The sequence below is a fragment of the Kwoniella shandongensis genome, chromosome 5 (assembly GCF_008629635.2).
Source record: "Kwoniella shandongensis chromosome 5, complete sequence".
NCBI classification, from domain to species: Eukaryota; Fungi; Basidiomycota; class Tremellomycetes; order Tremellales; family Cryptococcaceae; genus Kwoniella; species Kwoniella shandongensis.
In genome coordinates this window covers 360,950-375,013 of record NC_089291.1, presented here as the reverse complement: position 1 = coordinate 375,013, position 14,064 = coordinate 360,950, and the positions used below count along the sequence as shown (strand labels likewise).

At 49.7% G+C, this 14,064-nt stretch overlaps 4 protein-coding genes across 4 annotated transcripts; 1 reads left to right on the top strand and 3 right to left on the bottom strand.

Moving 5' to 3' along the window:
* Positions 1–228: 228 nt before the first annotated feature.
* CI109_102825 (uncharacterized protein) lies at positions 229–3,015 on the bottom strand (the record flags this gene model as incomplete). The annotated part of the gene is made up of 17 exons (XM_032001216.1): positions 229–328; positions 391–564; positions 630–768; positions 836–851; positions 923–986; positions 1,047–1,162; positions 1,218–1,318; positions 1,380–1,407; positions 1,465–1,495; positions 1,554–1,746; positions 1,832–1,873; positions 1,946–2,070; positions 2,124–2,221; positions 2,384–2,555; positions 2,673–2,695; positions 2,782–2,794; positions 2,906–3,015. 17 exons carry the CDS (start codon positions 3,013–3,015, stop codon positions 229–231), a joined length of 1,545 nt encoding a protein of 514 aa, XP_031864106.1.
* Positions 3,016–4,081: 1,066 nt separating this feature from the next.
* CI109_102824 (uncharacterized protein) lies at positions 4,082–4,822 on the bottom strand (the record flags this gene model as incomplete). The annotated part of the gene is made up of 4 exons (XM_032001215.1): positions 4,082–4,160; positions 4,228–4,346; positions 4,540–4,558; positions 4,689–4,822. 4 exons carry the CDS (start codon positions 4,820–4,822, stop codon positions 4,082–4,084), a joined length of 351 nt encoding a protein of 116 aa, XP_031864105.1.
* A 383-nt stretch (positions 4,823–5,205) lies between these two features.
* On the bottom strand, positions 5,206–7,535 carry CI109_102823 (uncharacterized protein; the record flags this gene model as incomplete). Its single annotated transcript, XM_032001214.1, has 15 exons — positions 5,206–5,347; positions 5,415–5,661; positions 5,718–5,809; positions 5,869–6,025; positions 6,087–6,186; positions 6,248–6,312; positions 6,367–6,445; positions 6,499–6,573; positions 6,635–6,724; positions 6,782–6,853; positions 6,916–7,018; positions 7,100–7,178; positions 7,242–7,332; positions 7,398–7,415; positions 7,509–7,535. The coding sequence occupies 15 exons, from the start codon at positions 7,533–7,535 to the stop codon at positions 5,206–5,208; spliced, it is 1,437 nt and encodes a 478-aa protein (XP_031864104.1).
* A 448-nt stretch (positions 7,536–7,983) lies between these two features.
* Positions 7,984–13,630, top strand: CI109_102822 (uncharacterized protein; the record flags this gene model as incomplete). The annotated part of the gene is made up of 14 exons (XM_032001213.1): positions 7,984–8,218; positions 8,431–8,613; positions 8,669–8,718; positions 8,794–8,938; positions 8,993–9,047; positions 9,101–11,837; positions 11,905–12,013; positions 12,070–12,187; positions 12,264–12,388; positions 12,444–12,652; positions 12,722–12,942; positions 12,996–13,118; positions 13,177–13,354; positions 13,463–13,630. 14 exons carry the CDS (start codon positions 7,984–7,986, stop codon positions 13,628–13,630), a joined length of 4,656 nt encoding a protein of 1,551 aa, XP_031864103.1.
* Positions 13,631–14,064: the final 434 nt, after the last annotated feature.

Here is a 14,064-nt window from a genome sequence, read left to right as displayed (position 1 = left end):
CGATTAAGTTTTACATATTATTCATCAAGAGAGATCTATAAGTTGCAACGTTGAAGAAGGCCGGAATAGAAGATAGCAGTAACAGAACGAAAGAGGGGAGAATATTTAAGATAGAAACCGTGTTGAATGATTTCATCCCGATTTGATGTGGTAAAGAGAACATTAAATGGCTATACTAGATGTTGGAGATCTGGCGACCAAGTCGAGGGCTGAGTAGCAGCCAGCCGATTACAGTTGGACAGGGTGAGTAGTCTCGTGGGCCCCGGCGACTTTGTCAGATTCGTATCGGTTGATCTCGAGATCTGACACGGTGTCTTTGAGACCCATCCTGCGATGATATACAGCGTCAGTAGCCGATCCCTCCTGAAGTGCCTCATACCAAATACTCACTTTGACGTGTCGTAACCATTCTTCTCCAAATACGCTCTGAAAGCGAGATCCTCCTCTACCATGTGATCGGGCTTGATGTTAGGAATGAAGAAGAACGTGATGGTGGCTGAGACTAGCGCGAGACCAGAACCGAGCCAGAAGACACCAGTACTGTTACCGTACGATCCAGTAGGACTGGAATAATGCAGATACAGGTTAGTACGGATCTTGCCTAAATCCGTCGAGTCAGCACAACTCACCCGAAGCTCGCCTGGATCTGAGGGAAAGTGTAGGTTCCAATGAAAGCTCCGACTTTTCCAACAGCGGCGGCGATACCGTACAACTGTCCACGGGTAGCAGTGGGCCCAATAGCCTTAGAAGCGAGAAGACCGAGACAGTCTACAGGAGGAGAATATCAGCACACTGTGCACCTGCTGGCAATTCCAAGATATAAGGGAAAACTTACTGCCGGGTCCCACTTCCTGTTACGAGCGAAGATAGTACAATAGTTAGCCGACTGATCATTTGGGTGTGCAACTTGGCTGCAACTTACACCAAAGCAAAGGAAGAGCCCGTACATGATCGCGAAGCCGGAGATACGCTTGGGCTCAGTAAGCCTAAAGAGGCGTCAGTCAATTCTTCCCAGGATCTCAACCTGCCCAGACACTTCAGCTTACAAGTTGTAGCACCCTGAAAGGATGAAACCGAAAAGCGCCTGCATACACAGTCCGAAGATCATAGTGTACTTGGGACCAAGGTAGTCGACAATGAAAGCACCGGCTACTGTACCAGGCTACAGGGCGGGAATCAGCATCTGATGTATGCTCATGTGGCAAGGGTGTACTCACGACGTAGAAGAAGTTGATCAAAGTACCCCAACCGATGGAAGTGTACAAGGTTCCATTCGGGTCGGCGACGTCAGTGATGGGTGTGGCGTAGAGACCGAAGGCTATGAAGGATAGGCGACATCAATATCGGCCCAACTAGAAGGAGAGCAACATGCAACGAACGGTAAGTGATCCAGTCGTACAAGAACCACTGGAACCGACCTCATGTCAGCCGCGGGAGAAGTGCGCATAAAACATCGGAACTTACAGTGATCGAGACCGCAAGGAGTTTGACCCAGCTGTGAACGAACGAACATCAGTACAGCTGTCTACCCATATTCACCAGCCGTCACGCACTATCGCTTGATGACCAACCACCATGGGATAGTTGTGTGCTTCATCGAGTTATGAGCGTATGCTTCCGGCTCCTTCATCTTCAATCGGAAGTAGAACAGGAACATAGGAGGAACACATCCGAGACCGAGGGTAATTCGCCATACCGCGTTGAGATGGTTCATGCCGAAGATCCAGAGACAGACAAGGCAGACGACTGTGTGTCAAGGGCTAAATCAGTGCACGTCCAGATAGCGAGTGCTGAGGCTCAGGCACGACTATCTGCAATAGTGAAAACGCACAGTAAGAAATAACAAAGGCAAGATCGATCATGGTGTTGGTGGCTATCATCGAGTATCACTGTCAGACTACTGATATCTGATGACATCGTGCTCGGACCGGTCTCAGCCACTCACCGAGCACGAACAACTTCTGTTGACTGCCTTTGGCAATCTCCGGATCTTCGGTGTTCTCAGCGGCAGCGACAGATCCTGTAGGGTATTCACCACCGATTCCGACACCGACCAAGAAACGGTATGCCCTGACATCAACGGTCAGCATCTCAATCATACATGATTTCGAGGCAATACTCACAAAAGGGCATTGATAGTGCCTTGAGCACCGGGACCCTTGGAAGCTGCCTCGAGAGCGGAGAAGACGAAGACGATACCGGTGCAGAGGAGCATTCCGAACTGGTAAGTCGACAGGTCAGTGATGCTCCTTCGATTACTGAACTTGAATCATTCCCCACGCCACCAAAGTGCTGGACGTTAAGCTCGCTGCTGTGTACTCCTCCGCCCGCTTCTGGTCCCTTGGTATCTGCGCATTGTCAACCAAGGGAGACTTGTGCTCACCTTCCTACCGATCTTGTCACTGATCCAACCGAAAGTCAACTGTCCAAGGATGATACCCGCAAAGGCGATAGCAGGCAAGAGTCGACCATTGATAGGGTTGTTCGTGAATGCCTCTTTGTAGATGTATCCTTTCAAGATGGTACTAGCAGGACCGATGGATGCGTTTGCGTAACTGAACAAGGTGACAAGGTAAGCCCTCGGCGTTCAATTGGTGTTTGTGGGGTCCTCAAATAGCATACCGCTGGTGCGGGGGAGTAGGAGTAGTCCAGCAAAGTGGATAACCACTCACCCATCTGAGAAGAGAGAAGCGCCCTATTGCTCGAACTATCAGCTATCTACATACCAAAGCAATGTACCGAACTACTACCACCTCCCGGAAGAAACCCAATTCAACTTACAGCTGCAAAAATACTACAATCACGCAAAGCAAGTCAGCAACGAATCATGCTACAACTCAAGGCAGCATATAATGGCTTGTGAAGCGCACAGACACGCGAGATATCAAAAAGAAGAGTCACTCACGCTCCCTTCTTGCTGAGACCAATCTTCCTCTCGATAAAGTTACTGTCCTTTGGCTGATTGCCCGTCTTGGGTTCGAGGTCGATATTCTTCTTTGACCAAGGAAGTCTCATTGTGGACGCAACGTATTGGAGTGGTGTCTGTGTGTGGTCGAGTCAAGGGACAGATAGATAGGAAGGGAATTAGCCGCGTTGACAGGAGACAAGTGATGAAAGATGGGCGAGAGCGATTCTTGTACTCACCTGTTAGCTTTTGAGGCGAATTCTGATCGTATTGAAAGAAAAACCAAAGCCAAAGCTTGTTGTGGATCATCAACTTTTTTTAGACTTGAGGAACCCAACGTGCGCTCTTTCTTTCTTTCGTTCTTCACGATTCATTATTGGCCCAACGGAGCGGATCATCCTGTCCTATCCTATCCTATCCTATCCCATACAAAGTAAGGGTGGAGCGATGAAGCCCACCCGTAAAAAGTTACCTGATAACCATATGCTTTCTTTGATTCAGGAGTACTAATCAAGAGGAAGAGGAACAAGAAGAGGATGACGACGGATATAGCCGTCCGTCAGCGTCCCCTCGGGGTCCTCCTCTTGTACCCTGTGTACATACATACAGCACCCATGCGTGATCATGCGATCATGCGATCACAAACAAAAAGCCAGAATGAGATAAAGCTCACTCATTTTCCCTGAATACGAGATTACTTTACGCTCCTCGGCTTCCGTCTTATCCGTTCCTCCGTTCCTCCGTCTAATATGTCTATTCTCCGATCTGGCGCCAAGATGCCAGCAGATTCTATTTCGGAATTCGGTCGACTCATCACCACCAACAATCTCCACCATCATCATGACCTACGCGTCATGGGAGCACATATTCTATTAATACAACGGTAGAAGCGTAAGTTAATTGTTCTCGCACGTGCGGCGTCGTACTTTCACATCCCGACAGCCGTCAAATCGTGCATCTCAGCATCAAAAGACATACCTTTCATGCAGACATGCAACAACGTTCTTTCGTCACAACCCACTCGCAGACCAGAGTCTGACAACATTCACAGTTCTGCTTCGTTCCAGCTGATTCGATCGACCTCCGCTAGAGGCTCATCAACGATTCATGGAACATGTTGGAAATTGCTATGCTACAGCACATCACTGGGCCTATTCGCTCGTCGGAATCAGCCTATCAGTTAAACCCATGCTCCTTCAACACCTCCTTGGCATGCTCCTTGGCCTCTTCCGAGACTTTGGGGTTGTGAAGCGCACTACGACCACGAACGGTCAACTCCCAATTCGAGTCGATGATCCCTCTTGTTCGACTGATGCACTCACGATTTGTATCCGCCGATCACATGATGCTCGTGCAGCTGAGCTTCCTTGGACTGATAGTCAGTCTTGATACCGTGTTCGGCGAGGACTTCGGCGGCGTGGTCCTTCGCTTCGGGCGAGGTCTGCAAGTCATCAGAGTAGATCATGATCAGTAAGCGGCTCGAGCACGGTACAGCCTTTCGGATGGTACATCGTCCCTTTTGGTTAGAGACAACGAGTGTGAAGGACGGTCAAGCTCCAGCCATTCCGCGGAACAGCTGAGGGAAGTACGTGAAGGACTATGAGAGATGAGACGACCATGACTCTTTGACTCACATTCGGATTGTGAAGTGTCCTACACCCCATTGAGACCAATCAGCACGGTTCGTCCGATGATCCCCGAACGGCTCGAGCCAAGCACAAGAGACGGGAAAGGGGACACCATTGCACGGAATGAAGGGGCGATATGGGAACAACCAACTCACGATTTGTACCCTCCCAACTGCCTATTCTCGTGCTCACCATACCCATGCTGATGAGTCTGACCCTTGTGACCATGATTGTTCTCGTGCTCGTGCTTGTCCTCGTCTCGCACCGTGACATAAGTGGGACCTGGCATTTTGGTGATTCGTCCTTTTGAGTTTCTCGTTATTTGTTTATCGTTTGATAAGCGGTCGTTATTTCGTTATCTTTGAGCAATCATGGATTGTAAGAAAGAAAAGAAAGAAGGAGCGGAAAGGGTGCGGAACGAAAGACATGCTTATATACTCTCTATCTCTGGAATGGACTGACGCAAGGTTGACTGGATCACCCAAGCAATCCAAGCAAGGGGGGAGTGGAGTATGACGCCATTCCCATCACAGATCTCGTCTTCATCTTGTCTTTCGTCATATGGTCTGTGCATATATAGGTGATGCTACTGCGGGTCTGTGCTTTGATGCTCTCTCTATGATACACTGTGTAGTCTACAACAACTCGATACTACTCCCCCGCGGCTCAGACCTACCCAAACGCTGACAACTGACTACTCCATGCTCGTCCACCTTCCCTGCTCAACTTCTCTTGCTCAATCTTCGCGCTCACTTCTCCGATACGGGCCGCCAAGCCTTCCACAGCTTGATAGCGTTTCGTCGTCGCCACGTTACTGCGAAACCGAATACCTTGTCAGCTTCCGCCTTTCTATCGGAGTCCCATTACAGAAGATTACGTACAATCTGTCCAGAACGAGAAGACCGTTGACTTGATCTATCTTGCCTGCAATCTTCCCATCTAGGATCAAAGAGACCACCAGACTCTCCACTTCGTTCCTTCCCACGTTCAGCGTCTTGGCGAGATGGTGCAACTCCATGCGCGTGTATGGCTTGATAATGTCTATTATGTATTGCGTGCGGAGCGAACGGAGGAGATCGTCCACAAAGTAGTTGATGAAGGGGTCGTTCGTGATAGTAGCGCGGTTTGCTATAGTAGCTCGGGTCAAAACGTTTTCACAAGTGAAGTATGGGCAACAAACTCACCTTTCAGAATCCTCTCTGCTTCTTGGACATCTCTACGTTGGTATGCCGAGACCAGGTTCGTCATCGCTGTGATTTGCGGATCGTTCTTGTACCTGCAGTGGTCCACAAGTCAGCTAGCCCGATCTTCGTTTACACCGACTTTCCAGCTTACGGTTTTGTCTCCTGCGAATCGAACGGATTGATCTCGCTACCCATGAGCATGTATGTGAGGACCAAGTATTTGAGCACCTGTATCCTCTGAGTCGAACCGGATTCATCGTACTGTCGGAAAGACTCGAACAGATCTGTGGAGGCTTTGTCCCAGGATTCTGTGAAGAACATGATTAGTCAGCTCTGGGAGGCCCCACAACGCCGTTGAGCCTGACTCACTTTCCATCATCCACATCTTGCCACCGCATTCCCTGATCACACCCATAATGCGCGGATGAGGGATAGCATTCTTGACTTGCATAGAAGCGTTGTAGATTTCCTATGATGAGCGGGTTTCGCCAATCAGCCAGTAATCAGTAGGTCGACAAGGCTTTGCTCACCTTGAGTTTCCGAGTCTCCTTGAGGTCACTGTACATCTGGATTTCTATAGCATAGAGCTCCAGGACTAAAAGTATGCTAGCGTCAGCTTCGTACCTATGTCTTTGGGCGCTTAGCTCACGTAATGATCCTTTGGACTGGTCATCAGACGAGCTCATCCCCGCTGACGGAGCACATGTAGCGTGCAGTGATCGTAAGATCTGCGACAAAGTACATCGTCAGCGCCCAACATCATCACAATTGAGGGACTCACAGGGGTCAGTCTAGTGTACTCCTTCCTATCGAGCCACAACTTCGCCAATTTGAGGTTCGATTTAGTGGACAATCGCTGTTGCAATTCAACGACAAAATCAGCTAAATGGAATGTCGTTTCAGATCTGAAAGCTAACCTCATTCTTCGCTTCTTCACAAGCTACTCTCGTCGCTTCATAAAACTCTTCTAATGTGTCGAGCGGGACTTTGGGCGCCAGAGCGGCATGCTACGACAGTCGACCAACGTCAGCGAAGATAGTTCCATGGAAGACACAATTACTTACCTTGCCCTCTCCTCCGACATAGTCAAGGATATTGTTGATTGACTTCTCCGCATAATTCCTAGTCACGTCGCTCTGTTGTATACCATAACATCAGCTTGACATTGCACAGTGCTGTATGAATCTGATCATCTGACCTTTGTATATCCCAATAATTCCCTATATGTCCTCGAAGCCTCTTCCGGTCGATGGAGATGGAGATAATTCATCTTTGTCATCTGCTTTAACGCTTTGAAGCCCCTATGTCAAGGGCAGATCATGATCAGTTATGGACACGCTCTACTTGGTGTGGCGTATGAACTGGCAATTCGCAATGCTCACCATTCTCCTTTCTCTGGCTGATCGTCCACTATCGTCCTAAAAGCCCTGAGAGCACCCTCCGCGTCGTCTTCCTTCAAAGCTGTACACACGAAAGTCAGCTTTGTCACTCGCATAGAAGGCGTACAGGCTGGAGAAAGCTTACACTTCGCTTTGTAGTATTGGTTCTCCACGTCGCCCGTCTCATCGGCCATGCCTGAATCTTCCTCATCGTCATCGTAATCAAAGTCGTACTCCTGAGTACGAAAAGTGAGTGGCGTGAGCTCGTGTCTAATCAAGCTGAGGTCCTTGTCTAGCTCACCTCATCATCCGCCGCATCCTAATGGAGAGGGTACATATCAGTGACGAGAACCAGGTTGGGTGGAGGGAGGAACCAAGTGATAGGATTTTGAAGAAGTGGAGGAGCACTCACCTCCATCATGAATTCGTCATCTGACATCTTGGCACGGGTCGTTGATCGCTAACTGAAACTCTTTCGATTATTGGCAAACTAGCTCTTCAAGCAGCTGGTCTTTTATGGTATGATCGCGAAAGGGGTAAAGGTTGAAGCACTCATTACATGCTCGCAACGATGGATGTCCGTTCCACTGCTGTCTAACTGATTGCGTGTTGTCAGGCACGGTGGAATGGTACCGACCACTTAAATGAGTGGAGTACACAAATTATACGAGGATATGGGACCTCGCATGACATCCTCCATCCAGTTACTTATCCGGCTCCTCGGATTCCATACATAACATACATACACATACATCTTCTTGCATAACAACACACATCTCTCTAACCACGGACAGTGACTACCATGTCCCCGACATAGCTGCCTCCTCTCTTGTAAATCAGCCCACAATAACACCTGTACCAATACAACACACATCTCTTGCTTCACTATGTCCGCCAATGAACCGCCTTCGTTACCTTATGCTCGAGATGAAGGGTCGACCTCTCAACCGCATTCAGCATACCCGGCCTATCCTATCGAAGCGTACGAGCACCATGATGGATTCATAGACGATCAAGGGGAGGTGGAAGATGGACCAGGGGAAATTGGTGCTGCGTTGCAGTATTGGACGGCGAAGAGACATCTTGTAGGCAAGGGCAAGGGCAAAGAGGAGGACGATACTTGTGAGTGCTGAGCGGGATTTGAGTGAATTGGGGGACCTGGTCGGAAGAGACAGAGGCGCTGGTGCTTCATACGAGAAAGAGTGCTAGAAGGGAAACCTGGATTAAGCTGTTCAGTATAGCAGCTTGAGGAGGGGTTACCATCAGAGCCTCAGAAGGCAACGATAACTAGCTTATCTCGAAACGAGCGAGAGCTGATTTGTCTCCCATCGCAGCGACCAAACAACCTTGGAGACTCCGCTCCAAGCTGAAAACAGTCACCGCGGGTCTTTTCATTTGTCTCAATATCGGTGTCGATCCTCCAGATATCGTCAAGACCAATCCTTGTGCAAAGACAGAATGTTGGATTGACCCCACTCAATTACCTTCAAATAAAGCTATCGAAGCCATTGGGAGGAGTGAGTAAAGTTGCTTGGGTCAATGATTAGAGTACAGCTACTGACTTTCCCCTAGATCTGCATCAGCAATTTGAAACGTTAAACCCGAAAGTCAAATACAAAGCGGTGAATAATGCTCCGCTGCGTGATTGCGTGGAGGAATGAAGAGTAGAGCAAGAAACTGACTTAATTGGATCTCAGTTCCTCGACCCCTCGGTGGAGGAGACGAAGAAGCAATGTATCGGTATGCGCAAGACAGCAAAGGACGAAAGGGTGGTGTTCTATTATAATGGTCATGGTGTGCCTAAGCCTACCCCTTCAGGAGAGATTTGGGTGTTCAACAAGAGTGAGTCACTACCGTGATCAAATGACGTATCGGAGCTGACGATGGCCGCCAAAGACTACACCCAATATATCCCTGTCAGCTTGTATGACTTGCAAGAATGGCTCGGGTCGTGAGTTCGCCGGCGTTGCTTTGGCAGGTCAAGCATGCTAATAGTCCATCCAGCCCCTGTATCTACGTCTGGGAATGTTCCGGCGCCGGAAACATTCTTAACAACTTTGCGAAGTCCGCCGAACGAAGGGATAACGAAGCTCGTGCAGCTCAAAGTCAAGCCGGTCATCCTGATGATCTCGGTCGTTCAGCGTATTCAGATGCTCTACATCTCGCTGCATGTTCAGCGAATCAGATCTTGCCTATGTCGCCGGACCTCCCAGCGGATCTGTTCACTTGTTGTCTCACCTCGCCAATCGAAGTTGCCCTTAGACACTTTGTCTTGCAAGACCCCTTGCGACGCAATGCAGGACTCGGACCGAATGATCCTAGATCGCGGATTACGGTAGACATGGTCATGCGCATTCCGGGAGATTTGAAGGATAGGAGAACACCGTTGGGAGAATTGAGTTGGATCTTCACAGCGGTAACGGATACAATTGCTTGGTTATCATTCCCAAGAGATATTTTTAACCGACTGTTCCGACAAGATCTGCTCGTCGCGGCATTATTCCGAAACTTCCTACTGGCGCAGAGAATTATGTCAGCATATCACTGCACACCCACTTCGATACCGGAGATTCCCTCCGCACACAACCATCCCCTGTGGCATTCTTGGGATCTCGCTGTAGACGCATGTCTCGCTCAGCTTCCAGAACTTCTTGATCTCGAAGCGGCTCGAGAAGCGGGTCAATCTAATATCTCACCTCTGAGTGTTTATCGACCCTCCACCTTCTTTGCGCAACACTTGCAGGCTTTCGAGGTGTGGCTTCAACATGGCGGAGCAGTGCCAAACCGCTTAGCGCCGAGAAGAACAACTGGTGTTGTGCCTCGATCATTACCAGAACAGCTACCCATAGTCCTACAAGTCTTGCTATCTCAATCGCATCGACTACGAGCCCTGATCCTCATCTCTCGGTTCGTCGACCTCGGTCCGTGGGCCGTTCACCTCTCCCTATCGATTGGGATCTTCCCCTACGTCCAAAAGCTACTCGCTTCCCCGGCTGTCGAGCTCAAACCAGTTCTTATCTACATTTGGGCTAGGATACTCGCCATCGACAAGTCCTGTCAGGTCGACCTTCTTCGTGATTCAGGATTTACCTACTTCACACAGATACTCGCTCCATTCCCGCAAGCCGGTTCGCTCGTCATTCCGAATGCAAACGAACATCGTGCAATGTCAGCCTTCATCCTCAGCATTCTATGTCGAAACTTCAAGCCTGGGCAAACTGCTTGTCTAGGAGTCCAGGTCTTCGACTCTTGCGTTGCGAGACTACACGAAGATGATTGGCTGCTGAAGACATGGTGTCTGCTCTGCATCGCTCAGCTGTGGGCTGATTACGACGAAGCCAAATCCCTCTTCATGCAGAGTCAACGTCAAGGAGAACTTCTTGCGGCACTGAGAAGTACCGCCGTAGAAGTCCGAGCCGCTGCTCTATATGCGTTTGGAACCCTACTTGGAGCTTCAAGCGCCCCAATCGACATCGAGGCAAGAGGCGGTGGTGGCACGGGAGCTCAACTTGGGTTATCCGACATTCAACAGCTCGAAATTGAAGCTGGATTGGCTTTCGCGTGTATGATGTCGGTGAAGGAGGATGCCAGTCCAATGGTACGAAAAGAGCTTGTTGTGGTGATTAGCTGTGTGGTTCGAGAATGGAGAGGATGGTTGGTATCCTCAGCTTGGGCATACTACGAACAAGAGGCAGCGTTGGCCGCGGCTGAAGCCGGGAATGAGCAATCACCCGAAAAAGATGTGGTCTCCGAAGCCTTGGATCAATGGACCTCGAACGGCGATCGACAACCTCACGAACATCAGCACAATCTCACACTTTTGAGCAGCTTCAAAGTGCTCTTCGAGACGTTGTTGGATCTCTCCGTCGACCCCCATACAGAAGTGGCCCTGATGGCTTCGACGGTGGTTGACTACATCATTGCTCTGCTTCTGGACTCCGCATTCATCAGAGTGAAAGGCTCAGCAATTCGAACTCTGATCAGAAATCACAATCGACCCAAGGCGGCTTCCAGGCAAATGTCCGCAGCCTTCTCAGATGGTGGCAAGCTTCCGCATCTCAGCAACGGTATCCCTCCGCCCCTGACGCGAACCAACACCGAACGATCAATCTCGAACAGTACTTCTTCCTCTCTGAAGCGTAACAGTTCAGTAGCGAACGCCTTAAGAAGTCTCGCTACTATGACAGGTTTAGCTCCAGCCGAGTCGCCCGAAGCCGTATCGCAATCTACTGAACCTCGCAGAGATCTTGGTAACGGTACTGCTAAACGTAGTGGTACCGCAACACCGAAAGATTCTTCCGCAGCTTCCTATCGATCGCCTTATCCTGACGCCTCGCACGAGAGGATCATGCCCACCGATTCCTCGCCTTCCACGCCTAATGGTTCACACCCAGGTGCCGGAGCTCGTCAATCCTCTTTGGGGATCATGAACGCTCAGATGCGAACCCGTTCAGCATTGGGTATCATGTCATCCTCATCCCGACTCGATCAGTCTCCAGTCTCAGCAGCTGCGGTTCTAGAAGCATTGACAGAGGAAGATATGGAAAGATTGAGAATCAGACGGAATAGAGGGGCTCATGCAGGCGGGGATGCGGATGGCAGGTTCGGAAATAATGGATTACCGAGAGCTACCGATCTTGGTTTGGGGATGGTAGCGAAAGAGGTCAAAGATGATGTGTTGCCGTTGAGAAGTGGATTCTTCGACTGGGCGATGGAGTACTTCAGAGAACCACAGATGAAGGTGAGTGTCTACGCTGTCTAATCGTCTGTTTTTATCCAAGCGGTTTGTGCTGATATGGCGATGATAGGCACCTGATGCGGACGAGCCCGGAAGTACGACGTATAACGAGCAAGCCTGGAAACATCTCAGAAACGAACAGATGGTAGAGAAGAGTAGAGCCAATGAAGAGTACGCTGGTGAGTTGGTGTGATCAATAACCGTGACGGGAGCTATTCTGATGAGCGAGACGCAGCGACACATTCCTGGAATATCGATGCGGGAACGCTGCACAACGACGCATGGCCATTACAATTAGCCTTCCATTCGTATGACCCTGTCATGGCTGTCACGGACGATGCGGACAATATTTGGTGAGTCGCCAGCTTTCGTCATCCGCTGGACTGGCGTGTCCCTAAAGAGACTGTGGCTCACGCAAGTTTGACACAGTGTATGGGACTGGCAGACCAGACGGAAGCTCAACAAGTTTAGCAACCAGAACATGCCAGGGAGCAGCATATCTTCGGTCCACTTCATCAATGAGATGGCTTCGTCTCTCATGCTTACTGCGTCAAGTGAGTGGAACTTGCATCTTGTGATTAGGATGGTTACTGACAACATCTACTCCAGCCGAGGGAAGTATTCGCATTTTCAGAAACTACGATACTGCTGGTGAAACAGCTCTCGCATCGACTTTCAGAGCTGTCTCGGACATTTACCCGGTCGCCCATAGCAGTGGTGTCTTGACTGCTTGGGAACAGCAGAAGGGACACCTGCTTGTTGGAGGTGATATGAAGGTTGTGAGGTTGTGGGATGCGACAGTTGAAAGGCATCTGAGGGTATGTAACGTATTCCGCTCTCAACCGAACATGACCTTTCTGGTTGTTGACGCTGGTGTCGTACCGCAGGACATTGCTACCCAAGCAGGAGCGAACCTCACAGCAATCGCATCTGACGAACCAGAGGGGAATGTCTTCGTGGCAGGATTCGGTGATGGTGTGGTCAGACTCTTTGACAAACGAGCAGAAGACGCCGGCGAGGTGGTGTTGAGGACTTGGAGACAGCACAAGATCTGGATACAGAGTGTTCACCTTCAACGGGGTAGTATGAGGGAGTTGATCACGGGAAGGTGGGTATATCGGAGCAGATAACTGAGGCGGCGCTGATGGATTGTTTTTGCAGTATGGATGGCGAGGTACGAGTTTGGGACGTGAGAAAGCCGGATGAGCCGCTGTATACGATCCCTCGACGAGATGAGGGTCTGATGGCTTTGGCTGTGCATACCGGTGCTCCAGTCTTGGCAAGGTGAGCGTCACTACACCATTGTGATCCCACTTTGTGCTAACACTTTGTGCGTGACAAGGACGACTGCGCTCAATGCACATTCTACGAAGCAGGAGCTTGAGATCACGGGCTTTAGCAACCCGTTACAACCGACACGATTGGCCAAGATACCGATTCCTGTTCCACCGGCTTATACGAACCCTCATTTCAGACCTGCTGGGTTCATGCCAAGTGCTGCATCGTTGATCTTCCACCCGGTAAGTGAAAGCGACCTCGAAAGCTGTCCTGCACGTTTCACTTCGTAACGAGATGCCAAGGATGTTTTATCGACAAGAGACCAGGGCTGATGCTGGCTTGGCAAATAGGTTGAGATGATTATCGCAGCCGGCGGCTTCGATACTTCTGGTACTGTCAAGCTGTTCAAATGCAAGACACCAGATTTGCCCATCGGCACAAATTGGGAAGGTGCGAATGGGTCAGCATCAGCTACAGCCTCAGCTGCAGCTTCTGGGATAACAATCAATGGTCATTAGTCGGCGGTAAATGGATGGGATTATGTATGCCTCTCTCTCCCTGAGAATGATCGCATTTGCGCGAGGATAGATTGATGGCTACGTGTGTGTGTATCTTTAGAACCAAACGGTCTGATGTCTTTCTATTATGCGAAAAATGCATATTCTGGTAACACTACGTGGTTGATGGAGCTTTCCACGATCTATCGACGCAAGCTTGTCATCATTCCTAGCTGGCTCAATGCATGTGTCGATGATGATTCTACTGCACTGGAATGAGATTGAGCCGAGGGCGGAATCAAAAGCAAAAGAAGTTGTATTATGTTGAATGGGAAAAGATAAATTAACTTTACTCCACTCCAAAGCCCTTCTCTTACCGCTTGTTTCTCTGTGTGCTGTAAAAATCTCCCCGTCCTTCTCATCATCATCATCATCCACCATCTCAGCTTTTCACA